The sequence below is a fragment of the Galeopterus variegatus genome, unplaced genomic scaffold (genome assembly GCF_000696425.1).
Source record: "Galeopterus variegatus unplaced genomic scaffold, G_variegatus-3.0.2 Scaffold964, whole genome shotgun sequence".
Classification (NCBI taxonomy): domain Eukaryota; kingdom Metazoa; phylum Chordata; class Mammalia; order Dermoptera; family Cynocephalidae; genus Galeopterus; species Galeopterus variegatus.
Window position 1 is genome coordinate 426,430 of NW_007727075.1, and position 16,157 is coordinate 442,586.

At 57.2% G+C, this 16,157-nt stretch overlaps 3 protein-coding genes across 5 annotated transcripts in view; 2 read left to right on the forward strand and 1 right to left on the reverse strand.

Moving 5' to 3' along the window:
- Positions 1–565: 565 nt before the first annotated feature.
- Positions 566–2,871, reverse strand: TMEM205 (transmembrane protein 205). Of its 2 annotated transcripts, none has more exons than XM_008573794.1 (4): positions 2,810–2,871; positions 2,147–2,255; positions 1,878–2,041; positions 566–911 (listed from the first exon to the last, which is right to left on the reverse strand). In XM_008573794.1, exons 1-4 carry the CDS (start codon positions 2,861–2,863, stop codon positions 606–608), a joined length of 633 nt encoding a protein of 210 aa, XP_008572016.1. In that variant the 5' UTR covers positions 2,864–2,871; the 3' UTR covers positions 566–605. The 2 variants fall into 2 exon arrangements, with proteins under 2 accessions (XP_008572016.1, XP_008572017.1); XM_008573795.1 differs by having other exon boundaries at positions 2,742–2,825.
- A 353-nt stretch (positions 2,872–3,224) lies between these two features.
- On the forward strand, positions 3,225–8,251 carry CCDC159 (coiled-coil domain containing 159). The gene is made up of 8 exons (XM_008573796.1): positions 3,225–3,245; positions 5,986–6,019; positions 6,202–6,290; positions 6,389–6,470; positions 6,815–7,010; positions 7,572–7,639; positions 7,716–7,792; positions 8,126–8,251. The coding sequence occupies exons 1-8, from the start codon at positions 3,225–3,227 to the stop codon at positions 8,249–8,251; spliced, it is 693 nt and encodes a 230-aa protein (XP_008572018.1).
- Positions 8,252–9,483: 1,232 nt separating this feature from the next.
- LOC103591357 (lipid phosphate phosphatase-related protein type 2) overlaps positions 9,484–16,157 on the forward strand; it is an 8,402-nt gene continuing 1,728 nt past the window's right edge. The window contains exons 1-10 of one of the 2 annotated variants that reach the window (XM_008573798.1): positions 9,484–9,559; positions 9,689–9,867; positions 10,561–10,640; positions 11,382–11,570; positions 11,711–11,846; positions 12,703–12,974; positions 14,324–14,500; positions 15,318–15,424; positions 15,761–15,812; positions 15,947–16,151. In XM_008573798.1, the coding sequence (XP_008572020.1) occupies positions 10,575–10,640; positions 11,382–11,570; positions 11,711–11,846; positions 12,703–12,974; positions 14,324–14,500; positions 15,318–15,424; positions 15,761–15,812; positions 15,947–15,979 (1,032 nt within the window). In that variant the 5' untranslated portion in view covers positions 9,484–9,559; positions 9,689–9,867; positions 10,561–10,574 and the 3' untranslated portion in view covers positions 15,980–16,151. Of the gene's footprint in view, positions 9,560–9,688; positions 9,868–10,560; positions 10,641–11,381; positions 11,571–11,710; positions 11,847–12,702; positions 12,975–14,323; positions 14,501–15,317; positions 15,441–15,760; positions 15,813–15,946; positions 16,152–16,157 lie in introns of those variants that run through there. The other variant, XM_008573797.1, reaches the window with a different exon arrangement.

The window sequence follows — 16,157 nt, forward strand, 5'->3', positions numbered from 1 at the left end:
ACAATTTGATACCTGGAAAAAGAAAAATTTGTATCCATATTTCTTTCTTTCTTTTGTTTTTTTTTTTAAAAGATGACCGGTAAGGGGATCTTAACCCTTGACTTGGTGTTGTCAGCACCACGCTCTCCCAAGTGAGCTAACCGGCCATCCCTATATGGGATCCGAACCCATGGCCTTGGTGTTATCAGCACCGCACTCTCCCGAGTGAGCCACAGGCCAGCCCTCTCTGCTCACGTTTTATTAGCCAAAGCAAGTCACATGGCCACTCCCAAGGTCAGTGAGCTGGGATTGTCTTCTAGGATCAGAACCAGTTATTGTTACAACAATACATGGTGTGTTCAAAGGTTAGCACCATGCCTGGCATACAGCAGGTGCTCAACAAATGGGCACCATCATAGGAGGGGCTTAGGAACCGAAAAAGCTGACACTATCATAGACGGGGCTTAGGGCTGCAATAGCTGACACTCCAAATCATCATGACTCATGAATGGGGAAACTGAGGCCCCTTAGCTCAACCCTTGCTCTCCCCTCCCCCTGCTTCTCATGGAGGGAAAAATGACAGCAGTCATTTCCAAAGAAGCATTTATTGGCATGCAGAACCCATACTAGAGGCTCCTGAGGCCCAGGGCAAGGCCAGCGAGACAGAGACCGTTGCTCAGGAGGCAGCCCAGGTTGCAAAGGGAGGACAGGCCATGGTAGCGGAAGAAAATTTGGCGGACAGCACTGTACTTGGGATCCTTCTCCCGCAGCTGGCGGTAGGGGTCAGGGCCCTGGTGTCTCCCCGGCACCTCCCCACCCAGGCCTCGCTCCTTCTCCACAGTCTGCATGGCCCACATGGCAGCCGTGGTGCGGGGCTCCAACCAGCGGGCATTGATGGTGGCCAGCGTGAGGCTCAGGAGCAGCAGGCAGAGCTGGCAGGGTGGCAGGAGAACAAGGTGAGCCAAGCCTGGGAGGCAGCAGGGACCCTGGGGAGGGATCTTCTGCATCCTCCCAGCCTAGAGGGAGATGTGGACAGCACTGGATCAAAGCAGTCCTCCCCTTCCTTCCCTGAACCCAGACTGGGGCCCCCAAAGCAGAATTCCAGCTCTTGTAACCTGAAACTGGCAGCCCCTAAAGAAAGGCTCCATCTCCATCTCCTCTATCCCCCCACCAAACCTCCTGATCCTCCTTTCCTCTGATACCCAGACTGGAAGTCTCCAGGGCAGGGTTGTCCCCTCCCCTGACTCTTCCCAAAACTGAGGATATCTAAGAGAAAAAATTAGCACAGAGCAAAATAACTGCTCCTTCATTCCCCCAAAACAGGGAGCCTAAGACAGGGCCCATCTCTTTCCTCTGTGGCTCCAGCCCAGACCCAGAAGCTGACATTGGGCCCACAGGGAATGAATAAAAAGTCTGAAGTTCCAGATACCCATAATCCTCTCCTGCCTCTGTGGGATTATTCTGGGAACACCTGTCAGGACTCACCTGCCCACATCTGAGGAACATAATAGAGGCAGGGGGAGGGCAAAGTAGAGAAATCGGAGATGCAGAGACGATTCCTTGCCTTGTGGCTGGGAAAATGTGTGGATGGGGGCAGGAAACTAATTCCCAGTCAGGCTGGTTTTTAAAACAATGAGCTGGGGTCAGGGCCCCAGCCCAGCTGAGTCACGACAAGTTGGCGGCAGGCCCAGCCAGGAGGAGGAGAGAGAGCAGCAGCCAGTGGGGCTGCTGGGGACAGTTGTGCAGGCTGTGCACTGCTCAAGGATATCCAGAGCCCAACTTTGTATCCACCAGGAAGAAGGGGCACTTTTTCTTTTTCTTGAAAAGGTGTAGCCATAGGTGCTCACAGGGTCCTGGGAACAAGTCTCCAGAGGGTAATGGCACTCAAGCCCGCGTACCTGGCTGCCATCCCAGAATGTGAGCTGAGCCCAGGTGTGCTGAGGAACCAAGATGCAGAGGTTGATGAAGGAACATGCCATGGAGATGTGAAAGTATAAAGGGAAGAGTTTGCTCTGCACCTGGCCGAAGGTATGTCGGGAAAGGTGTCGGAAAAGCAGGAAACCTGTAGGGGTGCAGGAGCCACACACCTGTTAGGACACTTATAAGTCCCCTTCCCATTCCTGTCCTCACCCCAGGAATCCGTGACGTCCAGGCTGAGGGTCCGTACCTGAGACGAAGGTCACCCACATTTGCATGCCCCAGGCACCCGACAAGACCAGTAGATGGACCACCTTAAGCAGGCCTCCCGGATTCCCGCTTTCCTCCATCTTGCAGCCCTGGGAAGGAGAAATGAGGCTGCTCAGAGCTCTCTTTACCTTTGTCCTCGTGGCCTTCAAACCCTCTGAGCCTGCTCAGGGCCAGGGTCACAGCCAATCCAGCAGAGATCCAGAAAAACAGCCCAGAAATGGGGGTGGGGAAGACCCAGAGCAGTCCTGTGACAACCTCCGACCCCATCTCTCCAGATGTCAGCCCTCAAGATCTCAGGTTCAAGGGACCCCAAAATCCATGCCAACTCGGAGACCCCAATTTCAGCTCCAGGAGCTCAAGCTCGCAGTTCTAGGTCTTCAGAGATCACCTCGGTGACTCCCAAATATCACCCCAGGGATCTAGTTCTAACAGTCAAGACCCCTCCTCTCATAACAGAATCCCAGATATATGAAGATCCTCAAAGCACCCCCGGAGATCCCATCTAATCCTGGGAAACCCCAAATCTCATCCCCAGGACACCGACCCCACCATTGGGAACCCGGATCTCAACCCACAGCACCCGGAGTCCGAGACTGAAGGCGCCAGGGCCGGATCTCAGAGGCCAGACGGGCTGACTCGGTACCTCACTCCCGCGCTCCCGGGTGGACCGCAGACCTCCTCGGCCGCTTCCCCTCATGGGCCCCCCTCCCACCACCAACCCAAGAACTCGTCCCGCCTCCCCAGCTGAGCCAGAAACCAATCGGATCGCAGATCTGCCGCCTCCTGTCCCTCCCTCTTAGGTATTGACCAATCGATTAGCAGAAATCCTCCTGCAATCCCGCCCCCTCGCCGGGCTTATCCAATTGCACCACTGCTGCTAAGAGCTGCGGAAGCGGGAAGGCGCCAATGAGGGGTCGGTTACCTCGGCGGGGGCGGAGCTAAAATGCCGGCCACACCCCTCTCTGTGACTACCCTCAGCCTCCGCGCGTTTTGATGCGATGGTGTCCCCACGGAATCAAATTTCAGCGTCACGCTGGGGATTGGCTTCGCGGTCCCTGATGGGAGAACATGAACAGGTGGTATGTGGTAGGTGGGGGTGGAAGGGGTTCGGGGGCCTGGAAGTCACAGGATCCACCGCCGGGGGGCGGGGCACATGCCGATGACCCCGCCCCCTTCAAAGAATTCTCTCGGAAGGGACCGCGTAAGAGACAACTGAGGGGGGAGAGAAAGGGGGAGGAGGAGGCACGTTTGGGGACCTGCCTGCAGTTGGCGCTCAAAAACGCCTCTTCATTTCTCCCTCCAAGCCTCCCAGGGATCCGGTGGTCCCCAGATCCCAGGTTTTCAGCGTGACATTCAAGAACAAACGCTGAGCTCCCCATTACTGTATGCCAGGCACTGTCATGGGTTAATTTACATAATCACAACCACTTAGAGAGGTGTATACTATGACATCCCATTTTTATACTTGGGGACACTAAGGCATGGAGAAGTTCAGTAACTCTTCCAACACCACACAGCTGAGGAGGGACAGACCAACAGCCAGAGAGTCTCCTTGCTTAACCGTCATGGTCTACTGCCTCTGGAAGTGAGGACCTCCCTGAGGCAGTGACTCTTGAAAGGGTAGCCTAGAACATTTCAGGCAGAATAACTTCACAACACAGGGTGGGTGTGAAGATCCAGTGAATACTTAGGGGGTATCCAGCACTCAGTTAGGTGCTCAGAAATAATAAGCCTTAAAAAGGATTAAGGAAGATTTAACAGAGGATATGCTGAGTAGGGTTTTGAAGGGTGTGTAGGAGTTTTCCAGACAGATGGCCAGGAGAAGGACACCAGGCAAAGGGCCCAGCAAGGGCCACAGAAGAGAAAGATCAAGAGTCTTTGGGCAACTGAGAGTGTGGCCCAGGGCAAGGTGTCCTTCACGGTGTGTAGGAGTTTTCCAGACAGATGGCCAGGAGAAGGACACCAGGCAAAGGGCCCAGCAAGGGCCACAAAAGAGAAAGATCAAGAGTCTTTGGGCAACTGAGAGTGTGGCCCAGGGCAAGGTGTCCTTCACCTGGAAGTTTTTCCAGGCAGACCTGCCCCGGTTTTTCCATCTGTGTCAGCCCTGGAGTGGTAAGGGGCATGAATGTGAGACCCAGAGCTGAGTTCTTTCCTATTCTCAGCCTCACCAGAAACAGGCCCAGGCCCCACTTCAGCTAACATTTATTGAATAGACATGCCTCTCCTGTTCACACTCTATGGCTCCCATTTACCTGTGGGGCCAGGTCCAAATGCCTATGCCTGGCCTTCAGTGCTTTACTTGAACTGCTCTGCTAACTACTGCTGCTTCCTCTTGGACCCTGCCTTCAGCCATCCTGAATTTACAAGCACAGAGCACATGGTTCCACACCTCCCAGCTTTTGCACGTGATGTTTCCTGCCATGAATGCCCTTCCTTTAAGGCCTGATATTAAGGTCCTTTTTTTCTTTGGGCTCTGCCTGGACCTCATTTCTTTCTGTGAAGTCTTCTGAGTCCTTCTCACTGCCCAGCCCGATCCCTGGGACTAGAATCATCTTTCATCCAGCTTTGGTTCCTACCATAACTGAGAAGCCTTGTGTTCAGGGCTGAGGCCTCCCTGGGGTGTTCTGGAGGGTCTTGGGGTGTTGGGACATGGGGGCTGGTCTCAAAGCAACCCCTCTCCTCCCTACTCACAGCGACCCTCTTTTGGCCGGCCTGCCCCAGGACCCTACCTATTCTGTGTCCTGCCACTACTTATCTCCCTCATCTTCCACCGTGTGTTTGCGTGCTAACCAGAAGAGTGACAAGTTCTGGGGTTCGTTGGGGGGCTGCTCTGGGGCTGGGGGGCTGGGAGGGGTTGGGAACACAAGGAGTGCTCTGAGCTGCCCCTCAAAGAAGCCCTCAACCCTAGGCTCTTCCTCGGACAAGACTTTGGACTATACGACTCACTGGTCCAGGACCCCAGAGCCAGAGACCTTGGGACCCACTGCTTCTGAGGACACAGTGAGGAGTGTAGACTGGAGGCCAGGGTGGGGGTCAGGCCCTTGGTCACATGGGGCTACCCCCTTCCCCAATCCAGACCTGAAGAAGGAGTGCTGTAATGACCAGGACCTTTTGAAGAGGCATCACAACGTAGCTAAGGTCACCCCCACCCAGGAAACCCCTTCAGTCTGGGAAATCACTGTGATCTACCACTGGGGAACTAGGGAAGGGGCTGTGGGGCAGAGGGATTCTCATTAAAAACACTCACTGTGTATCCTCAGCACCTAGAACAGCACCCGGCACTCAGCAGGCCCTTGCTAAACGTCTTCGATGAATGGATGAAGGAAAGAATGGAAGGAAAGTGAGGTTGTGTCTTTAGTGGCTTTTTGTCTGACTGTCTCTGGGTGTGACTTTGCTTGTGTCTGTGTGGCTGTGGTTGTGTGTTTTGGCCACTGTGTGTGGTTGTGTGTCAGGTGTTATTGGCAGCCACTGCAGATGTCAACAGATGTCTTTTGCCCCTAAAGAGGAGGGCAGTTCCTGAGCCCAAGCTAGAGACGGGACTGGTGTTGGGTGGGAGCCAGGACTCCACAGTTGTCTGTGGTTAGAGGCAGCCAACAGACCTATATGCATATGGGACGAGCCACACAAGTGTACTTCTGAGCATATGAAGGCCAAGGGGGTCGCATGAATGTACCCAGAGGCAGCTTCACTGCACTCGTAGTTTGGGACACCCAGAACTCGGAAGACTCAATTCTTGTGCAATTCTCCAAACTGGGTTGGGGTGAGTGGGAAGGCAGCCCAGAGACAAATTTCCACTCCTCTCCTGTCCTCCTTCCCTAGAAGCCCTTGGAGACCATCTCTTCCAAAGTCAAAGGTGAGAACCCTCTTTCCCAGTGACACTGTGTGGGGAAGACCTGCCAGTTCTTAAGTGATCCCTGCCCCAGCCTTAACAGGCCCTGTTCTGTAACTTTTCCCTGCCCCTCCCCTGCTCTGAGCCTCTGCTGACCTCTGTCCTGCCCTTGCCTGAGCCCAGCTCACTCTCACTTCTGCTCACAGCTAAGTCCACCATGATGATTCCTGACCCCCAGAAGCTCCTGCGATGTGAGCTGGAATCACTCAGGAGCCAGCTACAGGCCCAGACCAAAGTAAGCCACCTTGGCCCTGCCCCCAGCAGCCTCTGTCCCTGTTCCCCCTCCCCCCACCTCGATTTCCTCCGACCCCAGGTCTGACCTCTTCCCCCCAGGCTTTTGAGTTCCTGAACCACTCTGTGACCTTGTTGGAGAAGGAGAGCTGCCTGCAGCAAATCAAGATCCAGCAGCTTGAAGGTGAGGAACAGCCAGAGGTCAAGGCCCTGTCGGGGTCAGCTGGGTCAGGCCAGAGTGAGAGACTTTGGGGGAATCTGGGTTCAAGATCAAGATCAGGCTGGAGGCTGGTCTTGTATGGGTCAGCTGGGTTAGGCCTGGGTGATAGACACTGGGGAAATCTGGGTTTGGGGTCAAGGTCAGGCTGGAGGCTGGTCCTATCAGGGCCAGCTGGGTCAGGCCAAGGTGAGAGACTTTGGGGAAATCTGGGTTCAGGGTCAAGGTCAGGCCATGGTTAGGGCAGGCTAGGTTCAAAGCTGGGCTCTGAACGAGGTCAGGGTTCAGTCCAGGTCCCACCCTCTCTGCAGAAGTGCTGAGCCCGTTGGGCCGCCAGGGAGAGAAGGAGGGGCACAAGTGGGGCATGGAGCAGGGCCGGCAGGAGCTGTATGGGGCCCTGGCCCAAGGCCTGCAGGGGTTGCAGAAGACCCTGCGTGACAGTGAGGAGGTGCAGCGGGCCCGCACCACCCGCTGCCTGCAGCTGCTGGCTCAGGAGATCCGGGACAGGTGGGTGCGGGCAGGAGGGCAGCTGGGAGGCTGTGGGAGGGAAGGGAGGCCAGGAAGGGGAAACTGGGAGCAGGGTGAGGAAAGTTGGAGAGGCCTGGATAAGGGGAACTGGGGATGGTGGAAGGCATGGGGGACAAGAGGAAGGATGGGAGGCTTGGGGGATGCAGGCGGCTAGGACTAGGGGGAGAGTGGGTGGCCAGAAGACAGGGAAGACAGGGAGCGGGAGGTGCGATGGGGATGAGACCAGGGATCAGGAAGCTATGGGGTAGCCGGGGAGGCTGGGGGTGTGAGAGGTCAGGGGACAGGAGGTGGGGAGATGGAGGCCAGGTGATGGGAAGCTGAGGGGGTGGAGAGGCTGAGAGAATAGGAGGCTGGAGGTCAGGAGAGGATGGGGCTGGGGGTGGGAGGGGGGGGTAGAAGTAGGAGCGGGGAAAGTGGGCAGGCAGGTGGGGGAGGGGACAGAGCCTGGGGGGATGGGTAGTTGGATGATGGGGATGTGGGAGGTGGGGGAGGACAGGGGCTGGGCAGGGAGCATGGGTCTAGGCTGCACTGTCCCCTCAGCAAGAAGTTCCTGTGGGAGGAGCTGGAGCTGGTGCGGGAGGAGGTGACCTTCATCTATCAGAAGCTCCGTGAGTGCCCAGAGCCCACAGCCAGGAGGGGCGTCCTTCTGATGCCCCTGTGCCCCTGAGCCCTCTCCCTCCACAGAGGCGCAGGAGGACGAGATCTCGGAGAACCTGGTAAACATTCAGAAGATGCAGAAGACGCAGGTGAAGTGCCGCAAGGTGAGCAGAAAAGACGGGGACCCTGCGGGAAGAGAGGGTAAGGGGATCTCAGCCAGGCGCCACCATCAGACTGGAGCCTGGGTTCAAATCTCAGCTCTGACACTTCCTGCTGTGTGACTGTGGGCAAGTCACTTCCCCTTTCTGGGCCTCAGTTTCCTCCTGCATATAATGGGCATAATGCTGATGCATCCCTCCCTGGTCAGAGTAGCTGTGTTAGCTAGGTGTTAAGCACTTTAAATGTGGGCTGGCATATAATAAGTGCTATGTAGCAGTCACCTTTTGCCATTGTCATATTTATTGCTATTGCTGTTCTCTCATGCCCCCTGGCTCCAGATCCTGAGCAAGATGAAGCAACAGGGGTATGACACGTCTGCCTCGCCAGAGACTGAAGAGATGCCATTGGGAGGCAGTGGCTGCTGGAAAGATGACCTCCAGAAGGAACTGAGTGACATATGGTGATGCCCAGCCCCCAATCTGACCTCTGACTCTTGACCTTCATCTTACCCTTTCCCCCCAACTGGATCTGGCACTGACCACCAGAACCTGGTGCCCATCTGAATCCAGCCCTCTCCCCCTGGGGCTCACTTACACCACAGCCCCCCTGCCCTAGCGCTGCTGCTGTCCCCACCCTGAGCAATCTGAGTCTCCCGGCTCCCCCATCTCTCCATCTCCCTGCAGGTCTGCTGTGCACGTGCTGCAGAACTCCATCGATGGCCTCGCCATATCCTCGGGGGCCCGCCACAGGGTCTCAAGCCTCAGGGGTGAGGGGGACTGAGTATTGCTCAAGGGTGGGGGGCCGGGCTGGGGGAGGGGAGCGTGAGGAGGGGACCCTGGCTGATGAGCCAAGCGATGATGGCTGTGGGTGCTTGTGATTGTGCGGTTGTCATTGTGTGTCAATGTGTGGTTGTGTGACTGTTATGTATGGTTGTATGACTGTGATTGTGTGACTTCAGGGGTCCGCGGGTGTGTGCGTGCGTGACTGTGTTTCCAGTGACTGTCATTGTGTGGCTGTCACTGGGGGTATCACTCCGATGGTGTGTGTGTGTGTGTGGCTATGGTGTTGTGGCTGCTATTGAGTGGCCGTGTGACTGCCATTACTGTGAGTGGCTGTCTTGGTGTTTGGATGGTTGTGTGCATATGACTGTCATTGTGTGGCTGCTGTTGTCTGTTCATTCTGCTTTTGTGTACTGGCGTGTTTCTGTGATTGTGCGCCTTTCTTGTGTGGCTGTGTAGCTGTGTGTGAGACGGTCATGATCCATGTATGTGCCTTGTGTGGCCATGTGGCTTGGTTGTACATGGCAACATCTCTCCTATGACCATCAGTGTGGCTGAGAGACTGTTAATGTGTGTGGCTGTCATCGAGTGCCTTGTAATTGGGGGCGTGACTCTGTGACCCGTTCTGTGACCCCCATTGTGTGTAGTGACTCTCTTTGGTGACTCTTAAGTGTGTTGGCAGTTCTGAGATGTCCCTGACTGTGGTGGGGTGAGGGCTTGTGTGGGGCTGTATGTGGGGCTGGGATGTGTTTAAGCTCTCCTGATGTGTCCCTCTATGTGTTTGTGGGGGGAGGGACTTGTTTGATCTGTGTGGGAGTCTGTGACAGGCCGTGTGCAGACTGTGTGTGTGTGTGTGCAGTTATGGATGTTGGGCACCTGTCTGAATGAGTGGTCCTGTCTTGTTCACCACGAGGCAGGCATCCAGCACAGTGCCTGAAACTCAGCAGGCGCTAAGTCCTCACGGTGGGATGGATGGACAGACGCTGCTCCATGGTGTGTGTGTGTCTGTGGTGTTTGGGATGGAGGCTGTGGCTGGGTTGTGCACTCTAGGGCTGTCAGCGTGGGTGACTCTGTGGGCATCTGGGACCTCTGGCGACCCTAACGCTACGTGTCACACTGCAGACAGAGTGAACCTCGTGAATGGGGCACTGGACCCAGAGTGCCTACACTCGCCTACCTGGGCCTCGGTTTCCACACCTGTGCAATGGGGGTGACCGTCGCTGCCCTGCTGGCCGCCAGGGGCGGCTGTGAGTCTGTGGGCGTGGCGGCGGCCTGTGGGAAGCCATAGGACGCTTTCACAGGTGAGATCAGGCTGGGAGAATGGGTGTAAGCAGGTGTGACTGTGTCGACCCTGAAGCTCTGGGGACTGAAGTTGGACTGGGGGGAGGGGGGAGGAGAAAAGGGAGGCAGACGGGCCGAGAGGAGGGGAAGGAGGGCCTGGCTATCAGCCCACACCAGACACACAGCCCATGGGGACAGAGAGGGGAGCTCCGGGGGAGGTCGTGGGGAAAGGGGCTCGGGGGAGGAGGCTGGTGGAGATGGGGTTCCCCTGGGGAAAGAGGATGGGGTCCCCTAAAACATGATGGGGGTGGGGGCCTTTCTAAATGCCACGGGGCAGCGGCCAGTGTAAAGCTGGAAGAGTCTTTTCTGGGGGGAGGAAGGGGGAGGGGTCCTCCTGAAAGGCGTGGGGTCGAATCTTCTATGCGGCCTGTAGAGGGAGGCGACCAATGCAGAATCTCTGAAGTCCCGGACAGAAGCTGAGCCGGTGGGGTCAGGGGAGGCAGGCGTTTCCAGTGGGCACGGTCAGGGGCCAACAGGGCGGGACCTGGATTGCAGAGGCGTGGCCAGAGGTCAGGGGGCGGAGCCAAGGCTCCCCGCAGTCTAAGGGGCCAGGGCTGTAGCCAGAGGGCTCGGGAGTGGGACCAGGGTCACGGAGACCTGCGCCTTCCCCGAGACCCTGCCCTGGAGCTCCCGCTCTCTTGCCCCATCCCCAGGCCCGGCTTTCACCATGGCGGGAGGGAGACCTCACCTGAAGAGGAGCTTCTCCATCATTCCCTGTTTTGTCTTCGTGGAGGTGAGGACCCCAGTACCTCTCCCAGATGGGGCGCACCTGTCTTCCTGTCTTTCTCTGTCTCTGTCTAATCTCAGTCTCCCTCGTCTTTGCCAGGTCTGTCCCTACCTGTACCTATTTCCCCATCTCCCTTCCTCCAATCCTGCAGTCTCTCTCCCTGATCTCTCCTGTCTCTCTGGGGTCTCTGCTGCTGTCCCCTTCCTCTTGAGAAGTGGCTGAAAGCTTGGACTCAGAAGAGGCAGTCCCTAGGTTCCAATCCCACTCTGCCCCATCCGAACTGCGGGGCTCGGGAGCTCTTGTTCCCTCCTGAGCCTCAGCTTCCTCATCTGTAAAATGGGCATAACTAGAGTCCCTCTCTCTCTTACGGCTGTTATGAAGGTAAAATGTATTAACTCATGGAAGAGGCTTGGTTATGACACCCTGCCCACAGTAAGGGTTATACCTGCAGTATCTGATAGTAGATCTACTATTTCTTTCTCTGTTGGTCTGAACCTCTACCACCCACTGTCTGTCCATCTGTCTGTCTATCTCTCTGGTCTGAGTCTTGGCCCTGTTCTCTCTCTCTCTCTTCCCCCATTCCCCATCTCTCTCTCTTTCCCCTTGTCTTGGTCTTTCTCCATCTTCCAGTGTCTCTCAAACACCACGTCTTACCATCTCTGTGTCTCTGTGGCCTCAGCTGGGGCTCTGATCCTCCTCTCTTCTCTCTTTGCCTCTCCCACCTCCCCCACCCGGGCTGGGCTGCAGTCGGTGCTGCTGGGTGTCGTGGTCCTGCTAGCTTACCGCCTGGAGTTCACAGACACCTTCCCCGTGCACACCCAGGGATTCTTCTGCTATGACAGTACCTACGCCAAGCCCTACCCGGGGCCTGAGGCTGCCAGCCGAGCACCTCCTGCGCTCATCTATGCCCTGGTCACTGCTGGGCCCATACTCACGGTGAGACTGTGGGGGTCGCCTTGGTCAGACCGTGGGGAGGACCTCCCAGGAGGCAGGAGGGCCAGATGGGAGTAGGTGGAGAGCTGAGCTTGAAGGCCAGGAAGACCCTGCAGATCCTCCTTTCTTGGTCTTGCCCACAGATCCTGCTGGGGGAGCTGGCACGTGCCTTTTTCCCTGCACCGCCTTCAGCCCTCCGCACCATCGGGGAGAGCACCATCGTGTCCGGGGCCTGCTGTCGCTTCAGCCCCCCGCTGCGGAGGCTGGTCCGCTTCCTGGGTGAGCCTCATGGTAATGGGGGTGGGGTGGGGTGCAGAGGCCAAGAGACATGTGCCCAGTTCAGCCATAATAAGAATTCCAATGGAAAGCAGGAGGGCCTAAAATTGCCATGATGGGGACTTTAGGGGACAAAGGGGTCTCAGGCCAGACATAATGGAGATACCAGGGACATGGATGGGGCCTAACCCAACCATGATGTCAACTGTAGGAGAAGGGCCCAAAAATGCCAAAAGAAGAGTTAGGTGGAAACGAAAGACACAGGCACAGGCCAAACACAATGGGCCCCGCGGCAGTGAGATGATACTCCGGTTGTGATTTAAATGGGGTCCCAGCCACAACTGGTGGCCATCGGGAGGTGGAAGCAGAGCTCATTTGTAATAGTGGCCCCAGTGGCAGAGAACTGGGGATCCAGCTCTGGCTTGTTAGTGGACCCAGGAGAAGTGATTGACTCAGTAATAGCGGGTTCAGGAGCAGATATAAAGAGGCCCATAAATGCCATTAGGGTGATCCTAGGAGGTCCCAGGCATGGGCCCAATCCTGATGCAGCGATGGTGTTGAGGGGTCCCAGCCCAGCTATAATGAGGTTCCAAGGAGGGGCCCGCTCCTGATATGTTGGTTATCCCAGAGGGACACACAGAAGCCAGATGTGCTGTAATGAGGAGCCCATGGGCAGGAAGCCCAGAGTGCCATCATCGTGGTCCCAAGGGAAGGGGGACCTTGGCCCAGCTATAGTGGGGTCCCAGGTGGGTTTTAATGGTGGTCACAGTAACAGAGAGATAAGAGGCCCAATGGAACCATAAGGGGCTCTCAGGAAGAAGGCCCAGAGCATGAACCCCCTCTCCTACACCACCCCCAGGGGTCTATTCCTTCGGCCTCTTCACCACGACCATCTTCGCGAACGCAGGGCAGGTGGTGACCGGCAACCCCACGCCGCACTTCCTGTCAGTGTGCCGCCCCAACTACACGGCCCTGGGCTGCCCACCGCCCTCGCCTGACCGGCCGGGGCCCGACCGATTTGTCACCGACCAGGGCGCCTGTGCTGGCAGCCCCAGCCTCGTGGCCGCCGCACGCCGCGCCTTCCCCTGCAAGGACGCGGCCCTCTGTGCCTACGCGGTCACCTACACGGCGGTGAGCCCCGGGAGCTGCGGGGTCAGCAATGGGGACGCGGGCTGGACGGCGGCCAGTGAGCAGGAGGCCGCAGGGGCTGGAGACTCCGATTCCTCCCTGGCGTGAGACCACGCCCCGGTACTGTGACACCGCCCCTAGGGCAGAGTCTCCCCTTTGTGGGCTCTGGCTCCGCCCCTCAAACTCTAGCCACGCCCCCGAGACTAAGTTTATTGCTGTGTCCATTGACTTTACCCCTTGGTGTCTGGCCACGCATCCTGAGCCAGTAATGCCACGCCCCAGGGAAGCTGTTGGCTGTACCCTATGGGATTAGGACACTGTACCTAAAGCGCTGGACTCCGAATCCCTGGAGCCTAGCCAGGTCCCGGTGATGATACAGGCCCTGGATGTTGGCTGGGAGATGAAGCGGGTGGGTTTTAACTCTGTCCCCTGAAGCCCTCACCCCTCCCCTGGGAGCCTTGTCCCCGCCCCTTGTTGCCCCGGCTACACCCCTTACTCTTGACTGCGCTTGGACTTCTTACTATGTCCCCTGCTTTTCCCTGGTCGCACCCAGTTGCTTTGATGCCTTTTTCTGGCATCTAGGATTATCCTCCTAACCCTGTCAGTGGTCCCCTGGAGCTCGGGGACTCTACCTCCTGGAGCTCGTGGAAGCTCTGACTCCACCCTCTGGTTTGTGGCCATGCCCTAGCCCAGCCAGGATCTTTGCCTATCTGTGACTCCATACCCAGGACACCTAGGCCCCGGACCTTATCCACTGCTCTTTGGTGCTCTGGCCACGCCCCCTAGCCCTGCAGGCGGTGCCCATGGGACTCCATGGCCCCAATCTCTGACCCCTCTCTTTGCCGTTATGGTCACGCCCCCTGCAAGAGCCCATTGGCAGTCCTCCCAGCCCAGAACGCGGTGTCCACTGGGGTTCGGCGACTTTGCCTCCAGCACCCAGTTGCTTTGATGCCTTTTTCTGGCATCTAGGATTATCCTCCTAACCCTGTCAGTGGTCCCCTGGAGCTCGGAGACTCTACCTCCTGGAGCTCGTGGAAGCTCTGACTCCACCCTCTGGTTTGTGGCCATGCCCTAGCCCAGCCAGGATCTTTGCCTATCTGTGACTCCATACCCAGGACACCTAGGCCCCGGACCTTATCCACTGCTCTTTGGTGCTCTGGCCACGCCCCCTAGCCCTGCAGGCGGTGCCCATGGGACTCCATGGCCCCAATCTCTGACCCCTCTCTTTGCCGTTATGGTCACGCCCCCTGCAAGAGCCCATTGGCAGTCCTCCCAGCCCAGAACGCGGTGTCCACTGGGGTTCGGCGACTTTGCCTCCACTTGTCTGTCCGCTGACCAGTCGGCTCCCGCAGATGTACGTGACTCTCGTGTTCCGCGTGAAGGGCTCACGCCTGGTCAAACCCTCGCTCTGCCTGGCCCTGCTGTGCCCAGCCTTCCTGGTGGGCGTGGTCCGCGTGGCTGAGTACCGCAACCACTGGTCGGACGTGCTGGCCGGCTTCCTGACCGGAGCGGCCATCGCCACCTTTCTGGTGAGTTCCCTCCACATCCACCCCAGCATGGGAGACCCCTTATCAGCCCCCCCAACCCAAGAGGCAGGACCGCATAAGGGTGAAGGATGTGGACTCTGTGTGACCTTGGATGTGTCCCTTAACCTTTTTAACCTGCCTCAGATGTTCCCATCTGAGAAATGGGATAATAAGACCAGAATTAGGCACTGTCTTGAATGCAAAATTTAATGGGGTGCCAAAACATTCAGCAATCAAGATAAATACTATTTTTTTTTTCCTTTTTGTCTTTTTTCGTGACCGGCAACGGATCGCAACCCTCAGTGTTGCGCCCGTACCGGACCGGAACCGGCTACGGGATCGCAACCCTCGGTGTTGCACCCGCACCTTGCTCAGCCAGTGAGCGGCCGGTCTGTATGTGGGATCCGAACCCTCGGCGGGAGCGCCGCCACGCTCCCAAGCGGCTCACTGTAGCAGTGCGCCACTGGGCCGGCCCAAGATAAATACTATTTTAATCAAACCTTTTTAAAAATCAAAATGAATACAAAACAATCATAATGTAAAAAATATCAAAATTTTAAATAAAAACAGGATCGAATCTGCCCCTGGACCACGTGATCTTCCTTGCCTCAGTCCCAGCCCTGTGGATAAATAACAACAGTACCTACCTCTCAGTAAGGTGGAAAGAGCAATGCTTGACACATAGTAAGCAACACAAAAATGTTAACTATTTTGAACACCTGAGCCTCAGTTTCTTTATCTGAAAAATGGGGATGGTGTTTGCATTAACTCCTATGTTATTGGCCTCAGGTTTCAACTCGCTCCTCTCCCTCTGTCCTAGGTCACCTGTGTTGTGCACAACTTTCAGAGCCGGCCGCCCTCTGGCCGAAGGCTCTCCCCCTGGGAGGACCTGGGCCAAGCCCCCACCATGGACAGCCCCCTCGAAAAGTTAAGTGTGGCCCAGGTAAGGGGGGCCGGGGGCTGCTCCCGGCTGGAGAGGGCGGTGGGTGGAGGGGGCTCCAGTAGGCAGGAAATCAGACAAGTAATGGGGATCTCAAGGCCATGGGGAGATGGAGCGATCACCCATCTCTGTGGACAGAGGTTTGGGGGAGACGGCCCTGCAGAATGGAAGAGTGCCCTCCCCTCTCCTTCCCGACGGGACATGGTTAATCCTAAGAGCTCTGGTGATCTTTTCCATGGGGCGCTCCCTGATGAGCCCCTCATGACTGTGGCCAGTGGGGCCCAGGGGGCCGCTAGCCCCTTCCTTCTGCCTCTTTGTCTCAGGAACCCGAGGCCTGCAGGCCGCATTCGACACCGGCACGGCTCACCCCATCCAGTGAGTGTTGGGGGAGTGGGAGGATCAACAGGGGGACTTCCGGATGGGTGGCCGCTGCCACAGCGGTCTTGTCTATGCTTTCGTGCTCCCTCTCAAGCTTTCTCATCCTCTGATCTCTGACTCCTCACCCCTAGAGCCGCAGAACTGCGCCCGCCGTGGCCACCTGATCCCCAGCTGCGTGTCCTCCAGGGCCCCAGCCATGTGTTCGTCACCCCGTGTGCCCCGCCCTCGACTGAGGTCTGAGCCGACACCCCTACCACTCCCTCTGCCCCTGCCTGCGCCAACCCCCAGCCAGGGCCCCTCTCCCTCCTCGCCTGGACCTGGGGGGCCAGGCGGGGGGGGGGG

What these genes read in the sequence shown, in the direction of transcription:
- TMEM205 (XM_008573794.1), bottom strand. Translation starts at nt 2,863, where the DNA reads ATGAGGGGAAGCGGCCGAGGAGGTCTGCGGTCCACCCGGGAGCGCGGG. An exon ending in CCCGGGAGCGCGGGAGTGAG is followed by an intron (nt 2,256 to 2,809) that starts GTACCGAGTCAG and finishes TCTCCTTCCCAG; the next exon opens with GGCTGCAAGATGGAGGAAAG. An exon ending in GTGGGTGACCTTCGTCTCAG is followed by an intron (nt 2,042 to 2,146) that starts GTACGGACCCTC and finishes GCACCCCTACAG; the next exon opens with GTTTCCTGCTTTTCCGACAC.
- CCDC159 (XM_008573796.1), top strand. Translation starts at nt 3,225, where the DNA reads ATGGGAGAACATGAACAGGTG. An exon ending in CAAGATCCAGCAGCTTGAAG is followed by an intron (nt 6,471 to 6,814) that starts GTGAGGAACAGC and finishes CCCTCTCTGCAG; the next exon opens with AAGTGCTGAGCCCGTTGGGC. An exon ending in GCTCAGGAGATCCGGGACAG is followed by an intron (nt 7,011 to 7,571) that starts GTGGGTGCGGGC and finishes CTGTCCCCTCAG; the next exon opens with CAAGAAGTTCCTGTGGGAGG.